This window comes from Myxocyprinus asiaticus, chromosome 11 (genome assembly GCF_019703515.2).
Source record: "Myxocyprinus asiaticus isolate MX2 ecotype Aquarium Trade chromosome 11, UBuf_Myxa_2, whole genome shotgun sequence".
Lineage (NCBI taxonomy): Eukaryota > Metazoa > Chordata > Actinopteri > Cypriniformes > Catostomidae > Myxocyprinus > Myxocyprinus asiaticus.
In genome coordinates, this window is record NC_059354.1 from 44,726,831 (window position 1) to 44,745,186 (window position 18,356).

Consider the following 18,356-nt stretch of genomic DNA (forward strand, 5'->3'; position numbering starts at 1 on the left):
CATGGAGATGAGCTGAAACCATAATTTGCAGTTGTTGTTGTTATTGTTATCATAGTTGTCGTCATTGTTCCTTTTTTTTTTATCATAGATGTCGTTATTGCTATCATTGTTTTTATTTAATTATCATCATTGTTTTTGTTGTCACCATCGTTGTTTTTGTTACCGTTGCTGTTATCATTAGAGTAGTTGTTCTCATTGTCATTGTAATTTTTTCCCTACCTTCATTGTTGTCTTTTGTTTGTTTAAACCATCGCATTTATCATTGTTTTGTCATTGCTGTTATTGTTTTTTGTCACCATTATTATCGTTGTTTTTGTTGCAGTCCTTTCTGTCATTGTTTTTTCTTACCATTGCTATTGTTGTTTTTGTTACTGTCGTTGTTGTTAGTCGTTATCTTTGTTTTTGTTACCATTGTTGTGGTTCTTGTTAGCGTTGTTGTTGTTGTTATAATTGTTTTTGTTAGTTCTTTTGTTTTTGTCACCATCGTTGTTGCCATTGTTTTTGTTCTAAGGCGGGAAAGAGTACTTACTATTGTTATTGTTTTTTGTTACTGTCGTCATCATTGTTTTTGTTACCCCCATTATCATTGTTTTTGTTCATTTTTTTAATGTTTTTTGTAACAATTGTTGTTATTGTTAGCGTAGTTTTTTGTTGTTATCATTGTTTTTGTTACAGTTGTTATCATTGTTTTTGTCGCTGCCGTTATAATTGTTTTTGTTACCTTCGTTGTTGTCTGTTTTTGTGACCATCGTTAAACTTTGGCACAGAACAACACATGAATGATACATCAAATCATGCAATTTATTAAGGAGATATGTGCTATTACTTATCTAAGAATACCTTAGCAATCGCATAGCAATACCCTGGCAACAACCCACAGCACCCTAGCATTGTGATGTGAGTTTTGCATAGGCAAGGACTACTCACATTTGTTATTGTGGTTGTTGTTGTTTTGGTGTATTTACATGCAAATTCTGATCTTTTGGAAATCTTTGTCGTGTCTTTCTGGCACAGCGACAGTGGGGAGTGACAGCTGCATTTGTTTTTCTAAGGCGGGAAAGAGCACTTACCTCATAACAGCGGTCTGTTAGTGTTTGTGTCCGCTAGATTTAGCCAGCCTGTGATTACATTGTTTCCTCATGTCAAATAAAACACTACACGCCTATTCACTTTACAAAACCATTTAGCTAATGTCTCACAAGTTAATTGTCCCTGTTCCCTCTGCCAACCTTAAGCATATTGATCTATTGTAATTACTTGAGGTACGGCCGCAGAGCTGAGCAAAGAGAGCAGAGACGTTGTCACCGAAAAGGATAACATTTATCTGAGCATTCAGACCTTCACGAAAATTCTGACGAGGGATTATTTGAAACTGACAGAATAATTAAAAACATCGACCCAGTCTCTATTGATAGGATATGTGGAAGAATGGGAGTGAATTAGCATTTTGACCTTCCTGTGACAATGGCACGGATGCCCCTTTATTAGATGGGCACACGCCGGACCTAAAGAGACATCAAAGAGTCTCTCTGGCAAAGGTGTGTTAAGGGACAAATAGAGAGAGAGAGAGAGATTAATGTCACATTACCTAGTCATTGTCTCATTGCATACAGTTTCCACAAAGTGAGGGCATATTTGAATATCTAAATTGTCTGTGGGCTGCTGGAATGGCAGTTAATGGGTCTTTGTCCTTGTCAGATTTCAGCAAGTCAAAAAAGGATGTCGGACTGGTAAATTCGTACACCTAACTACCACAAAATTGCAGCATTACTGCTTCCGTTTATCTACCATACCTACCTACTTACCTAAGATTGCAATTTTCACATTTCTAATAAATACAAATGTGTTCAGCTAAATATACTGTAATTGTATTATTGTCTGTATTGTGCTTTATACTTGTATGCTATAGGCTACATTATATCCGAATTTATGTTTTAGTAGATTAAGCATACTGTATATTACTATTGTAATAGTAGGTTATGTTACTACACAAAATGCAAATTGGACCTTTTTGTTAATTATTACTATATCCAGACCACATTGAAAATCAGAGATTTGTAGTAAATTACTAAACTCTCTCTTTTCAATATACCCATTGTATTTACACTAAAGTATATTTAGAATATATTAGTATAATGTATGTTTTTTATACTATAAGCAATATCGCAAGAGTGCGATATGGCCCTACATTAGCACTGCTTTTGATTCGGCCACAGCCACGAGGCCACAGACCGAATGCCGTAGGTAATCACAGCAGTGCTGATTTAGAATCAGAATCAGAATCAGCTTTAATGCCAAGTATGCTTACACATACAAGGAAATTGTCTTGGTGACAGGAGCTTCCAGTGTACAATAAAATACAAAAACAATACAAAAACTGCAGCAAGACATAGATAATAATAAAAAATAAAACGAATTATACACATATGTACAGACACACACATACATACATATACACATGGGTAGTGCAAATCTAATACAATCTGTTATGTACAGTGCAAATGTTGTTTTTTTTCTCTCACTCAGAGGAATGAAATGGCAGAAGAGGTTGGATGTGTTTGGATAAATATAAAAAAACTAAACTGTGTATTGCACATAGTTATTGCTCAATGGGGCAGTTTTAACTGTTCATGAGATGGATAGCCTGAGGGAAAAAACTGTTCCTGTGCCTGATGGTTCTGGTGCTCAGAGCTCTGAAGCGTTGGTCAGAAGGCAACAGTTCAAAAAGGTAGTGGGCAGGGTGAGTGGGGTCCAGAGTGAATTTTCCAGCATTTTTCTTCACTCTGGAAGTGTATAGTTATTGAAGGGGGGGCAGGGGGCAACCAATAATCCTCTCAGCAGTCCGAACTGTCCTTTGTAGTCTTCTGATGTCTGATTTCATAGCTGAACTGAACCAGACAGTTACTGAAGTGCAGAGGACAGACTCAATGACTGCTGAGTAAAATGGTATCAGCAGCGCCTGTGGCAGGTTGAATTTCCTCAGCTGGCAAAGGAAGTACAACCTCTGCTGGGCCTTTTTCACAATGGAGTCAATGTGGGTCTCCCACTTCAGGTCCTGTGAGATGGTAGTGCCCAGGAACCTGAGTGACTCCACTGATGCCACAGTGCTGTTTAGAATGGTGAGGGGGGTCAGTGTTGGGGTGTTCCTCCTAAAGTCCACAATCATCTCCACCGTTTTGAGCGTGTTCAGCTCAAGGTTGTTTTGACTGCACCAGAGAGCCAGCTGTTCAAGCTCCCTTCTGTATGCAGACTCATCGTCATCTTGGATGAGGCCGATGACAGTGGTGTCGTCTGCAAACTTCAGGAGCTTGACAGAGGGGTCCTTGGCGATGCAGTCATTGGTGTAGAGGGAGAAGAGTAGTGGGGAGAGCACACATCCCTGGGGGCACCAGTGCCGATTGTACAGGTGCTAGAAGTGAATTTCCCCTGTCTCACAAGCTGCTGCCTGTCCGTCAGAAAGCTGGTAATCCACTGACAGATAGGCATGGGAACAGAGAGTTGGTGTAATTTATTCTGGAGTATAGCTGGGATGATGGTGTTGAAAGCTGAACTGAAGTCCACAAAAGGGATACTTGCATATGTCCCTGGTCTGTCCAGATGTTGTAGGATATGTTGCAATCCTATGTTGACTGCATCATCCACAGACCTGTTTGCTCGATAAGCAAATTGAAGGGGATCTAGAAAGGGTCCAGTGATGTTCTTCAGGTGGGCCAACACCAGTCTCTCAAATGATTTCATGACCACAGACGTCAGGGCGACAGGTCTGTAGTCATTAAGTCCTGAGATTTTTGGTTTCTTTGGGACAGGAATAATGATTGAGCATTTGAAGCAGCATGGGACTTCACACTGCTCCAGTGATCTATTGAAGATCTGTGTGAAGATGGCGGCCAGCCGGTTAGCACAGGATCGAAGACACGCTGGTGAGATGCCATCTGGGCCTGAAGCCTTCCTCGTCTTTTGTTTCTGAAAGACGCGGCTCACATCATCTAACACAGATCTTAAATGTAGGTTGAGTAGCAGGAGGGGGGAGGAGGGGGGTTGCAGGAGGTGTTGGTGTTTGTGTGAAGTGAACGTCAGAGTGGGTGTGGGGTGTGAGATTGGGCCTTTCAAATCTGTAGTAGAACACATTCAGGTTGTCAGCCAGTTGTTGGTTCCCTACAGGGTTGGGGGTAGGAGTCCTGTAATTTGTGAGTTGTTTCATGCCGCTCCACACTGATGCAGGGTCATTAGCTGAAAACTTGTTTTTCAGCTTCTCAGAGTATCTCCTTTTAGCCACTCTGATTTCCCTGTTCAGTGCGTTCCTGGCCTGATTGTACAAGACTTTATCCCCACCCCTGTAAGCATCCTCTTTGGCCTCACGAAGCTGCCTGGGCTCTGCTGTAAACCACGGTTTGTCATTGTTAAATGTTAAATAAGTCCTAATAGGAATGCACATATCCTCACAGAAACTGATATATGATGTAACAGTATCTGTGAGCTCGTCCAGGTCTGTGGCTGTAGCCTCAAAAACACTCCAATCCATGCAATCGAAGCAGGCTTGTAGTTCCTGCTCTGCTTCATTGATCCATCTCTTTACAGTCCTTACTACTGGCTTGGTTGATTTTAATTTCTGCCTGTAGGTTGGAAGATGAACCAGACAGTGATCAGAGAGTCCCAAAGCTGCTCTAGGGACAGAGCGATATGCATCCTTTATTGTTGTGTAGCAATGATCCAGTATGTTCCTGTCTCTGGTGGGGCATGTGATGTGCTGTTTGTATTTGGGCAGTTCACGTGTGAGATTTGTTTTGTTAAAATCCCCAAGAATAATAATAACTGAGTCCGGGTATTGTTTTTCTGTGTCTGTGATCTGATCAGCCAGCTGTTGCAGCGCTGTGTTCAAACGCGCGTTTGGTGCGATATACACACTCACCAGAAAAAACGAGGAAAACTCCCGCGGTGAGTAGAAAGGCTTACAGTTAATAAAGAGCGCTTCCAAATTAGAACAGCACATCCTCTTTAATGTTGTTACATCTGTACACCAACTTTCATTGATATAAAAGCATGTTCCACCGCCTCTCGTTTCCCCGTTAACTCCGTGATGCGATCCACTCTGAACAGCTGGAAGCCCGGCAGATGTAATGCGCTGTCCGGAATGGCTTCACTCAGCCAGGTTTCTGTGAAGCACAAGGCAGCAGAGGTTGAAAAGTCCTTGTTTGTGCAGGTGAGGAGATTTAGTTCGTCCGTTTTGATAGGAAGAGAGCAGAGATTCGCTAAGTGAATACTTGGCAGCGCTGTTCAAAATCAGTGCCGACGGAGTTTGACCAGCGCACCGGCTCATCTCCCTCGCCTGCGTCTCCTGAACAACAAAGCCGTGCCTCCAACTAAAATTTCTAGCAAAATGTCTGAATATTCAAAAACCGGGAAAAGATTGTCTGGTACATGCTGTCGAATGTTCAGCAGTTCGTCTCTGTTAAAACTAACTGGAAAATATTACTAAACACAGGACAAACAAACAAAAACAACAAAAGAACTGAGGAGCTCCACACTGAGGCAGCCATCCGCGGCGCGATCATGATGATTTAGGGCCATATAGGACGATTGTGAGTGTGATATTGCTAATATACAACAGTTCCATGAACAAGTAAATTAAAAAGAATTAGGAAAAACTGAGTACGTTCACAAAAAAACGCATTTGTGCATGGAACAACTTTCTTACGTGACTGATCAGAATCTGCCGTTGAAAGTTCAAAACAAATGAGGCCTCGAAGCCTCTCTCTGTGTGTGTGTGTGTCTGTGTGTGTGTGTGTGTGTGTGATGTCATTTTGGTCAAATGCATCCTATTTTCTCTGTGGAAAAATAGCTGTACAAACGGGGGTATTCCTCGCCATTTCACGGTAGCCGGTGCGCAAGATTCATTATCTATAGAAACCGCAATCTCCTCTGCCATTTTAAACAGTATGTCCTCTCCAATGTGGAAACTCCAGTAAGAGGTAAGTGCCTTGAGTTTGTGTAATTAATCAGTCTGTTGTGTCTCTCAGCTTTGATGAGCCTTAATTCTGAAGTTGTTAGTTTAAAGCTGTTTAAAGCTATTTCCCAGCTTCAGTAGGGTAGTAGTAATCCGAGAAATCACGGAGTGCCGATGAATGAAAATACTGACTGACTGGTGATGCAGGACACCTCAGCTGGCTCATTTACACACAAAAATGGTCTTTTATCACCAACTGCTGGCTAAAATCTGCAGTGTCACAAAAATAAATGTAAAGAGACACATATAGATTTTTACACATCTGCACTGCTCTTATTCTTTCGTTTAGAATGGCATGAACACAAGTGGAGTGATGCAAACAGTGACGCGTCCAAGTGCTGATGTTCTAAGACATCAGTACTCATGGAACGTCTCTCATCCAATCAGATTTGAGGAACGGAACTAACTATTGTATGTAATATTATATATTAAGTAATGCTTCATGTGTCTAGACCCAGTGCAAATAGTATGTGCATCTAGCATCTGCCTTTAAAGGAATATTCTGGGTTCAATACAACAACAAAAAATCTGAGGCACTTAAAGTGATTGGGGCCAATCCATAAATGTTGAAAAACTCCTTGTTTCAAAAATATAGCCACAAGAAGTAAACAATGTGTGTTAAAATGATTTCAGTGTTATAAAATCTCACTTACCTTTTCTGTGTAAAGTTATATCCAATTATACAACTTGTTGCCATGAAAACTTAATTCTATGAACCCTGAAACCTGAAAATGTCCTTAAAAGCGACTTTTAAACAACTTTACTGACCAAATAATACCCCAGTTTTAACATAAGAATTAATTTGTGCTTTAATACAATTATAAGCTTCACATTTCTGCCTATAAACATTCCAAAAATTTGCCCCATTCACTTCTGTTGTAATTGCCTCACTGTAACCTTGATTTTTGCTCCCTTTTTTCTTTTCTTTTTTTTTTTAAAAAAAAAAAAAGGGGGGCCAGGATTTTTTTGTATGACCAGCCCACTCATCTCCTTGAGTAAGTTTAGAGCTCTTAAAACATCCTTCTGAATTTTTGGCCACCCATGCATATGTCCAATAAAATAAAGAAAGAAGTACGAATGATTGTCACACAGTGATACTTCTGTGCAAATACCAGGACTTCAGGGAGAAGAATACACTTTGCACAACAAATAAAATAGTGTTCCCAACTTTGTGCTGTTATATAATGTAACTGCATAAAGTTTGAACATAACAAACTATAGCCCAGCAAGACCAGCTGTCAAAGAGTGACACATGAGATTTGCCTTGAAGTGTTTTTGGAGGTGGTTTGTTCTGACATCTATTTTTGGTTGCTGCTTTTTGGTTTTGAGTTTTGTTCTAGTGCCTGAGAAAAGAAGAAGATATAAACAAATTACAAACATTGATCATATTTGTGTGAGGATGTGCATTAAGAAATGCATCAGAAAGGCAGAAACCATGTTATAACATGGAACACAAAAGGCAGAATGACATCCTCAGTCACCATTGACTTTCATTGCATCTTGTTTCCATAGAATGAAATTGAATGGTGAATAAGTCTGTCAGTCCCTAACATTCTGCTTAAAATCTTTTGAGTTTTACATCAGAATTAAAGTCATACAGATTTGGAAGGACATGAGTGTAACAGAAAAACAGAATTTCCATTTTCTGGGTGAACTATTCTATTAAAAAGTGAACATTAAACTTATTTATTAACGTATGCATTTAGTTTTCATCAGGGGCTTGCTGTGTGTGTGTATTGCCAATGCTGGCAGCTTTATAGGTAAGGTAAGTGGATATGCTCATCTGTGGCGTTAATAAGACCGTTTCCTGTGCCTGTGAGACCAGAGTCAGTCAGAGTCGTAACCAGGCAAACAGCATTAATTCACTCTGTCGGCAGAGGAATGACCGTGCTGCTCCGCTCCATTACTCTCTGTGACCCTGGGCTGGCCACAGGATTAAACACCAGCGGACTGAGTCTGTCACACTGGGCTTGGGATGTCACTTCCCCCTCGTTCAGTACACACAGCAACTCCTCCTGACTCATAGCCATAAATCTGCTTTTGTTAAATCCTGTTTAAAAATGGTCCAGCATTTTTTAAGCATCAAACACACCTTTTTAGGGAAATTACTGGTAAAATACTCCATGTAATAATCCTATATAACCAATGCTCCAAAATTGTTAGAGTTACATAATCCTAGTCTCACATGCCTTGATGGCATAAAGTCTCGTCCAGTGTGATGAGACAGTTTGACCCTAACCCTAACTACATGTACGCAACCAATCACAGTTTGCTTTGTTTTTATATTACATTTAGGTGCCGGTCAATCTGAAATAGTTACCATAATAATAAACCAGCATGGATAAAATCATTCAAATGATCACACAAAAGTGTTGAGAAGCGACCAACATTACAGAATACACCAGTAAAAATAACATAAATGTGTCTGGACTTTAGTTGGAATTTCTATTCATTTAAAAGTGATATGTTTACTGATTATTTTATATATATAACTCAAAAACCAAGTGAAATGTACTGTTCTGCCCTTGCATGGATATCTTGTTTAATAGCTGTAGAAGTGCTTTAAACTTCGATTTGATGCCATAGACCTGGCAAACTTTGTCATATCTAGTGATTTAGTTCTTCATTAAAAGTGCTCATTGCATCAACCGTGTAAAACTTTGTAATGATGACTTTATGTTCATTTCCATGCAGACTGGTGCATCAGAAATTGTGTTAAACCAGCTAATCAGATTGAAGCTGAAGGTTTCCTGTTACTGCTTGCCAGTTTGAGTGCAATCTGGATCAGACGGTCAGTGAATGGTCTGTGAGCAGTGTATGTATGGACATGCCATCTGAGATTTAGACCATCCTAAACTTTATCCACCATATGTGTTTACTTGTTTGATTTAAAATATTTAACAAATTTGTATGTTTTGCAATCATTTAATATTTCTCTGCTGCTCCTCTCTAACTATTAGTTAATGAATCGATATATTGATATTTTTTCTTACCTTGAGGCAATAAGGAAGAAACAAAGCCCATTTACTTAAGAGTATTCACATGCAAGTCTTCTGGTTTTCTCAGTGGCTTCTGTGCATCGTCAGCTTTGCCATCTAGTGGAAAATGTGTGTCATTGCATACTGGAAGAGTCTTTGCATTTATGTTCCTCATGACTCGTATCTATGGCAAGCCGAATTGACTTTTAATCATTCGCAGGATATGAATGGTTGAAATCAGCAATTCAATTTTCACTAGTTAAAATGCAAATTCTTAATATCAGGAATGTTATACTAGTGGAAATGACTTCTTGATATCAGTAATTACATTTGCGCTGGTAAAAACGATTATTTTTTTTATATAAAAAAAATGATACTTTACTAATAAGAAGTGCATTGCTGATATGTGAAATTGGAATTTCAACTAGTAAGAAATACATTTTAGATATCCGTTACTGCATTTTGAATAGGAGTGGATGAAAGATCGTTGTGAAATTGTAGTTCAAATGCAGTTACAGATATCAAGAATTACAGTTTTTACTAGTTGAAATAGATTTTTTTTGATACCAAGAATGAATAGCCTATTTCTGCAAGTGATGACATAATTTTTTATATTAAGATTTAATGTTTTTACTCGTGTAAATGTAATTACTGATATCAAGAATTGGTATTTCCACTAGTTGTAATGAATTACATTTCTGATATCAAGAACTGGCATTAAACTTGAATTATTGATATCAACCATTCATATCCTGCTAATGATTAAAAGTTATTTCGGCTTGCCACACGAATCAGGATTGTCCACAAAGTGTTCAATTCTAATGACTTTCAGAGATGCAGTTTTACTTGATTTTGTCTAAAGCATTAATTTAACTAATGGAAACAAAGCACTTCTAAAAAGCACATGACACGGCACTAGTTAAAGTTTCTCAAAGTTGGCCAACATCTAAAAAAAGTTGCCATTTTTAAAGTGATTGTTGGTAAATATACACTTCATCCAGCAATCTGTTTGTTCTCTGTGTTCTAAAGTATTTCGATATTACCATTTTACTGAGAGAGAAACCGCTCCAAATGATTCAGTGCGCGTGTGAGCACTGAGCAGTCAGAATGAATCTGACTGAATTGCAAATCAATTCAGACCATTTTGCCTACACGTTTGGCCATTTAACTGAAAAGAACCGACTCAAAGGAACCAGGAATCGGGCAGCGATTGTTCTGATTCTAAACAGCCGACAGAAAAATGGGACACACGTCATGATTGCTGAGATATTCTCCGGGTCAGTCGGAGTGCTCATGGTACGCACAATGCATACAGCCAAAGACTTTTTAGCCCAAAATGGGCCACTTGTATTAAAATTGGAACGCCCAATATGGCGGATGTAGAAAAGGAAGTCCCGCCTTGCAGGTAAAAGAGCTAATCACCTTTTAAATACAGACAACACCTGTCAGTCAACTCGCGAATATGCATGTGCATTAACTGGACCAGCCTAAAAAGTCTTTTTTTTTTTTTTTTTTTTTTTTTTTTGCGTAATCTGAGCTAAAGAAGCACAATTTATGATACCATTGTTGTCAGACTTTACTGCTGATACTTGAAATATATTCTTTGATTGTAATCTTGACCAACGGTTTTGGAGATTTCGGTCTTTCCCACTGATATATATATATATATATATATATAGAACTGGATTGCTGATGCAACGGTAAACTGCCTGCAGCAGGTGAAGCCCCCGGAAGTGTTCGAGCGGCCATCTTGGTATGCCCAAACTGCCATAGAGCATCAATGACTGACAGGTGAAAACACCCCTGTTTCACCATATCCGACCTGCGGATACGACAGTTGCATTTCACCCTCTAGTGACAATCATGCTTAATGTTTATTTAGCTTGTTATGGATAATATTCATTACGAGTGAGAAGATAAACGCCGATCATGATGTCAGAGCATTCACCTGCCCTGGTGTTTAGTCTATCAGTGCAGCACAACGACCACCAAAGGAAGCGGCAAAACTGTCCACAAGTTGTAATGTAAGTAGGAAAAGCTGTAATATCTGCTTGTTTAGGGTGACAATATGTCCTTACCCCCGGAAAGGGACTTTATAAAAGTCAGACCGGGATTTCTAAATCGCCTTAAATGCCCAGGATTGCTTGTTTTCATGTTGAAGTGCTCTCTGTAGTCATACATGGATACATGTCATAAATATGTGTTCGTTTGCCATTTAAATCTAGCATATCAGTTTCCTTTGAACCAACTTTGCTTTGCATGTGTCCCTCAATCTCAGCGCCCGCTGCACGTGTGATAGAGGGAGAGAGACACGCGCTCTTATTCAAGTGACTGCAAGAACAAGGCACCTTTTGATAAAAACATAAAAAGTAACTCTGAACAAACACTTTAATGATCACAATAAATACGTCTGAAAATGTCTGTTTGTATCTTACTTCAGTCTCAGTGAACTTGTTTACATTCAGCTGATTTGTTCGCTGATTAAGTTTGTTAGAGGTAGACTGTTTGATGCAGATATACATAACTCGCTCAGGCTTTCAAGAAACAGGAAAAATTCCGACTTTGAATAAATAATTACATGTGTGGGACATTTGCTTTCTAGGGATGTACATGCTGATTTCAGATATAAAATCGGTGATTGAATGACTAATGTTTACTCACTGAAATGAGATGATTTCCTATTGAGTCAATAGGGACATTGGAATGTCAGTATAGAGGTGCAGTGGCTTCACTGATATGACGTCATGAGCAATCCAGTTCTATATATATATATATATATATATATATATATATATATATATATATATATATATATCAGTGGTCTTTCCCCATTCAGTTAGATAGGGACTCTACTGTAGCCACCAAGTGGACTGACTTGTGGAGGGACTTTGGTACAGCCATACAATAGGTGCCACTGACTCACATGATGAGTCTTATTTTGCATTTTTGATTCGATAAATCCCAGCAAGTTCTTGCTTGCTTACTATGCTACTTGCTAAATAGGTGGTATGAGAGAGAGCGACATTGTCATTATCACAGAGAGCATTTAATGCTTAATGTGGATACGAGAGTGCGAGATAATTCTTTTTTTTTTTCTTTTGAGAAAAGAAAAACTGTCAATTTTAAATCATAGGCATACCGTATGTCTCCTAAAAGTTAATTTTGGTAACTTTTTGGAGGACACTAGAATATAGATGGCCCCAAGTCTCAAAGAAGCATCTTTCAAACTGACAAATGACTTTATTCACATTTGAAAATGGCTAGTTACAAAGAGACACCTGTATACTGTGTACAAAATTTTAGAAATTTCCATTGAAGTTTTTTTTTCTTCCATAGAAGTTTCTTGAAACCTTGTCACGTCTGAAAGAGGGTAAGATGTCGTCTTTGAATCAGGTTCTGTACCCATCACAGATCATCATGTTCCTCGTGTTCATCCTTGAGCAACATCTTGGCTTTCATCATGTTCTCTGCCACTACACAAACAAATATAGAGACAAGGGATATGATTAATGCATGATGAATTAATAACAGTCCTATATCTAAAAATAAACAACATTAGCACATTCTGATTCTTTTTGGCTGATGGGTTGCATGAGATAGCATGTGTTAGATTGTAAATAAATAAAAGAACAGCTCTCTTCGGCTGTTGGGAGACTCAGACACGGAAAGCTCGAGCTGAAGCATAGGTGCTTGACAACCAAAGCCACAGTCTCTCAGTGGAGCTCATTAGACTACAGAAAGACACTCACAGAAGTCCATGTCGGTTGGCTCGTAAGTGTACATTCGGTTGGTGTACTTTCCAACAATGTCAGCTCGCACAGTCAGTGAGGGATCTGGGTGGAGGGAGAGAAGGGAAGGATGAGGAAGGGTGAAATCTTGTCGTCAGGATAGGACAACTAGGAATGTTTTCCACCCAAAATGCTTAAGTATTCAGACATTTCTCTCTCTCTCTCTCTCTCTCTCTCTCTCTCTCTCTCTCTCTCTCTCTCTATACTGTGTATATATATATACTGTATATCTTTTTTTTTTTATTATTCATATTAATCTCCATGGTGATTCTCATTAGAATCTCAACACTGCAATAGTCATTTTATGATATTTTACAGTAATTAGAACTGGAGGGCTGGATATGTGCTGGATTGTCATTAAAATAATCCCACAGTGCAAAAAATAAATAAAAGAAAAAATAAATAATTAAACAAAGGCTAAACATTTTTTTTACTTTTTTTTATTTGCTTTTAAATTTCATTTGGGGCTGAAATATGACATAGATGTGTTTTTCAAAAGTGTGAGTTATTACAGTGTTAATATTGTATTTATGATATATTTTTAGGTGACCTTAACTGTAAAAGTCATTACTTCTATTATTTTTCAAGTCATTTAAAGGAAACTCACCAACAAACATGATCCTGGGGACATAGTAGCCATCAGGGGCCAGGTTCTTATCAGTCGTTTCATGCTGAAAATCACAATCACACAGTGAAGAACATCTGAGAATATTCTAGCTTTTATTTTTATCCATATCTCATCTGAATGTTCATCAACTTCATACTGTATAATACAATGTACTTTACCAATAAATTGAGCATGATGAAATCTGATTTGGCTAGTTTTTGAATTGTTTCATGTTCAGAAAAAGCCTTTTTCAGAGCTAAAAGTGAGCGATGAGAGCACAGTGAGTTTAGTAAAATGTCATGCAGGAGCCTTTTTTCACATACTGCATGCAAAGCCTAACAGACTGTCATTTAAAGGAATAGTTGGTCCAAAGAATGAACATACTCGTGTTGTTTCAAGGAATGTTTCAAACAACATTCATGTGAAACACAAAAGGAGAATTTTAAAGAATCGTTATACCTTTTATGCTCCACGCAAAAGAAAAGAAAATAACAGCATACAGAATTTAAATTTTTCATTTAACTATTCCTTTAGACATTCTTACATGTGTCTATGCACAGACGAATAATCTATACAAGTTTGACAGAATTTTCATTTTTGGTTGAACTATTCCTTTACATGTATCTATGCACAGTCAAATAATCTATAAAACAATGTCTACATTTTCAGTTCATTTCAGGCTATGTGGACTGTTTAAATGAAGAATGCTAAAGGTGCAAACCTTTACTGTGAGGACAATCCTCCAAATGAAGAATGACCATCAAAGGCTTTTTACTACAGTAAAACAGAGACATGTGTAAACAACCAAAATACATTAATTACAGGTGAGAATGGAGTTCAGTGTGATTTGTTTTAATCTTTAGGTACCTTTCAACCATTTGAACCAATCCCTGATCATATGTTTGAACCCAGGTGATGTCATCGCCCCAGCCTGAAAACAAAAATTACTCTAGACTGGACTTATGTATTTATACTACAAGATCACTTTAAAAAATGGTCTCATTAAGATCTGTTGATATAAAACGAAATAATACCTCTTGAGAGAGTTTGGACTGTCTTTTTTTCCCTTTCTGACGAGACTTCACCAAACACCAAGAATAAAAGTAATACACAGGCGGTCCAGTGCAGCATGATTATAGTGTGTGCTGTGTGAGTAATGTGAGTAATATTTTGAATATTAGACTGTTTTAATGGTTGGGTCCACCAACTACTAGTTGAGAAAAGCTGCTGAACAGGACAAACTTGCTTCTAAAGCTTATCAGTTGGCAAATGTCCAGTTAACACTGTCACAGCAGATTAATTTGAAAGATTTTCAATCTAATAAAATCATTTCAAATGCTACAACTTAAAAGTAAGGGTTTCTACTGATATTCTAGCCGTATTATAACAGTACTTTCAGTTTGCCTTAAAAAAGCAACAGCATTCTTGACATGCTGGCAAGTTTGGAGTGCTAGAGTAACTCAAAAGTGTCTAACAAGAACATGTAAAATAAGAATAACACAAAATTATCTAAAAAAAAATTTTTTTTAATTTTTAAAACAGTTAATAAAAAAGGCAAGTAATAGATAACTTACCAGGAGAGAAATAAGTGAACCAGATTTATTGTCCTTCTCTTCAGTCTGACAGCAACTACTGTCTAGTTTGGCAGGCATTCTTATAGTCATGCTCTGTTACCTCCCAAACAGGTTTTGCACAAAAGAAAGTCTCAATTATTCTCCTATTTTCTATAAGCCAATCATAGAAATTCAACGATGAGGCAATTGACGGTTTTTTATTTTTTATTTTTTTTATTTTTTTTTTTTTATGTGTAAAAAGGTTTTGTAATCTGAAGTCGTCTGTGAAGTCATTTAATGAGACAATATTCTTTGTACCATGATGTTTTACTATTCCAGGTTGTGGTTTGAAATCACAGAAATGTGAGCAAAGTCGTGCAACAATCTCAGCCACCTGTCCGTTTTAGGTGGAGGTCTACATGTACATGCCTAAAGTTCAGGCTGATCTGATCAGATTGAAAGTCTACCTGAAGTTTTGAACATAGTTTTGCTCTCTCTGTCAGATTAGCCTACCATTTATGGTAAGCAAGATCAAGACTGAGGGGACCAAATGTTTGTTTACTGTAAGTAATTGAAAAACTCTCTGAATAAAATACATTTATAAATTAATTTGAATATGTTTCATTTTTATTTTATTTGTTTTTATTTATACATTTATTTTTATTTGGTATTTGTAGATATTTTATTATTTTAAATTGTATAATTTGTCAAAATTAGTATTATCATTAAAAATATTTGTAATGCATTTGTTTTTAAAATACTGTAAGTAAAATATTATAATTGATGTATCTAAATAAATAAATAAAATAATACATTAAAATTTTTTAAATTTATTTTTTTGGTTTTGTTAATTAGTAGTCCTTAGTAATATTTATTATTTTTATATATTGCATTATAAATTATTTATTAATATACATTATAATATTTTTAATTGTATTTATTGTCACTTATTTAGTATTCATGATCTGTAAAAACTTTATTATTTGTCAAGCATTTATAATTCTTAGCATTATTATCATTATAAATATTGTATTGTAATTTATTATTTCATGTATTTAAAATGCTATAATTAAATCATTGATGTATTTAAATACATAAATACATTTTATTATTAAAATAATTCAAATAATTTGTATTAATCACATTTGTTTAATTGATTTTATTTGTTAGTAAACATTTTTTTAATGGTTTATTTTTTATGTAGTATTTAATGTTCATACATATTGTAATATCTCATATTTATTCATTATACATATTTTATTATATATTTATGTATTTAAAATTAAATATTTAATATAGTATATTTTATGTATTTAAACAAATGCATTTATTGATACATTATTATTTTTTTATTTTTTTTTTTTTTTTTTCATTTTGTATATGACCGGTAATAATACAGATATTTTACTCTTATTTTGTTTCGGGTACTAGAAATAAAATAAATAAAACACTTGACATGGATTTTGGACAGCTATGACCCGCTGTAGTTTGTTGTTGCTATGGACACCTTTGGTCATTGACTGTGTCCGCGCAGGCGCAGAATTAGCACAGTGGAGGATTGTGGGACAGAAAGCTATCGCCACGGCAACAGCAGCAGAGTTTGGCCATTGGAAATCTGCAGCTAGCATAACACTAACGCAAGAGTAATTCAGTAAAGACCGTTTTTTTTTTTTAACCGCTTTAGTGTGTTGCAATGAACGAATCGGTGGCCAAAAGGACCCAGGAGAGTTTGGGGAAAGTGATTAAAAAGCCTCCACTTACAGAAAAACTGCTCAGCAAACCGCCGTTCCGATACCTGCACGATATATTCAGTGAGGTGAGTTCTTTAACACATTATTGTTACATAAATAGTGATTTATGTATCTCATTTCCCTACACATGCTGCTTTAAACACTGCAAATGCAGTTTATAGATCGCAATAGGCTAACCTGCTAATGTAGCCCCCATAGTCGTCAGATCATGAAAGATGTTTCATAATGCATCAGTCTGAATGTGTCAGATCTCTCATACAAACAATCAACCTAAATATTTCATCACCTAAAGTCAAGATGAATTTCCAGGGTGTGAGTGTTTAGGTGATGTGCTGTGTTGATGGTGGCGAATAGAATTGTTGTAGGTACATCTATGCAACATACATGGGACAGTGTGTGAAATACCATAAGTTCAATGCTGCACAATGTTAAATTTTATGTGTAAAACAATACAATATTGCCAGTTTACCTGGTTACTAGGCATAGGTATGTCCACATGGCTATGCAAACAAAACAAAAGGGTCCAGTACACCATGAGTGTAAATCATGAGAACATATTCAGATAACATGAAGATATATTGATAAAGCTTATGAATCTCAATAAAGTTTTCCAAATTGAATGGCAACATTGTATGTTATCTGCCCACTATTCAAGACATTGATCTTGATTGTAATTGAAAAGGGCAAGTTATTCAGATGATACAATTTGTTGATGAAATTGTATCGTATTAGTGAAGAATAACCTATTTAATCTAAGATAACTTATTTAGTGTGATGACCCTCTACAAATGGAACATTACTCTGTTTAATTGCACTTTTACCTGGCTCTGGAAATAGATATGGTGCTAGCTTTAGGGAAAAGATTTACACGTTGGTTAAATGTATAATGAAATGTAGAGCAAGGTCATGGGTTAGATGTCCAGGGAAAACACAAACTGATAAATATGTCTACCTTGCTTGCACTATCAAGTTACTTTGGATAAAAATGTGGGTGTAAACTTAAAGTGTCATCCAAAGTTTTGACTGTATACCTGGTTATATATACAGTATTAGGTAAAAGAAGAGGGCATTTAAGGATGAAGTGGATGTGTTTGTAGCCAGAGATAGACCTGTGGGTTGGAGGCTCAGCTAAGATTAGTTAGACAGACACAATCACCCTAAAGGTCACACCGTCTGTCCACTGACAGCATACTCACAGGAGTCATGCCACAGTTTGACATCTTCAGTTATATATGACATACTATACAGACAGTAATTTACAATAATGTATAGCGTTTAACCACATTTTGCTGTCATACTGAATTTAGCTATGATTGCATGTACTACTGATGAAATCCTCACTTTACTGTAAATTATTTCTCCACCATTGTTAACCAGATCTAGTGGTCGACCGATATATCGCAGAGGCCGATAAATCGGACGATATTCTGACTTTTTTTTAATTATCAGCATCGGCCGATAAATTTTCCCGTTTGGCCGATTATTATTTTTTTTTTCTTGAGGGCACCGAGAATTGCCTGCTTGCATGTGTAGCGACTGAGACATGTAAACGACCAGTCATGGTTCGTTTTGTTGTTACGTGCATCGTGTTACTACGATAATAGACCGGTGTGCAACACAGTTTCATTTAAACGGTCTGCATATCAGAGCCGCGGCAGACGCGTTTGAGCTCATA

General features: G+C 36.9%; 2 protein-coding genes across 5 annotated transcripts in view; one reads left to right on the plus strand and one right to left on the minus strand.

Moving 5' to 3' along the window:
- Nucleotides 1-12,202: 12,202 nt before the first annotated feature.
- LOC127448135 (anterior gradient protein 3-like) lies at nt 12,203-15,040 on the minus strand. Its single transcript, XM_051710450.1, has 8 exons — nt 14,952-15,040; nt 14,412-14,522; nt 14,245-14,308; nt 14,099-14,151; nt 13,557-13,633; nt 13,378-13,441; nt 12,732-12,815; nt 12,203-12,455 (listed from the first exon to the last, which is right to left on the minus strand). The coding sequence occupies exons 2-8, from the start codon at nt 14,506-14,508 to the stop codon at nt 12,388-12,390; spliced, it is 507 nt and encodes a 168-aa protein (XP_051566410.1). The 5' UTR covers nt 14,509-14,522; nt 14,952-15,040; the 3' UTR covers nt 12,203-12,387.
- A 1,511-nt stretch (nt 15,041-16,551) lies between these two features.
- LOC127448472 (TRAF3-interacting protein 1-like) overlaps nt 16,552-18,356 on the plus strand; it is a 44,076-nt gene continuing 42,271 nt past the window's right edge. For 2 of the 4 annotated variants that reach the window (XM_051711012.1, XM_051711013.1), the window contains exon 1: nt 16,556-16,746. In XM_051711012.1, the coding sequence (XP_051566972.1) occupies nt 16,624-16,746 (123 nt within the window). In that variant the 5' untranslated portion in view covers nt 16,556-16,623. Of the gene's footprint in view, nt 16,747-18,356 lie in introns of all 4 variants that reach the window. The other 2 variants (XR_007898531.1, XM_051711014.1) reach the window with 2 other exon arrangements.

Excerpts from the sequence above, each read along its gene's own strand:
- LOC127448135 (XM_051710450.1), bottom strand. The coding sequence starts at position 14,508 with ATGCTGCACTGGACCGCCTGTGTATTACTTTTATTCTTGGTGTTTGGT. Across the intron at positions 14,152-14,244 it reads TTGGTTCAAATGGTTGAAAG|TAAAAAGCCTTTGATGGTCA; the intron begins GTACCTAAAGAT and ends GTTTTACTGTAG. Across the intron at positions 12,816-13,377 it reads CCCCAGGATCATGTTTGTTG|ATCCCTCACTGACTGTGCGA; the intron begins GTGAGTTTCCTT and ends CCCTCCACCCAG.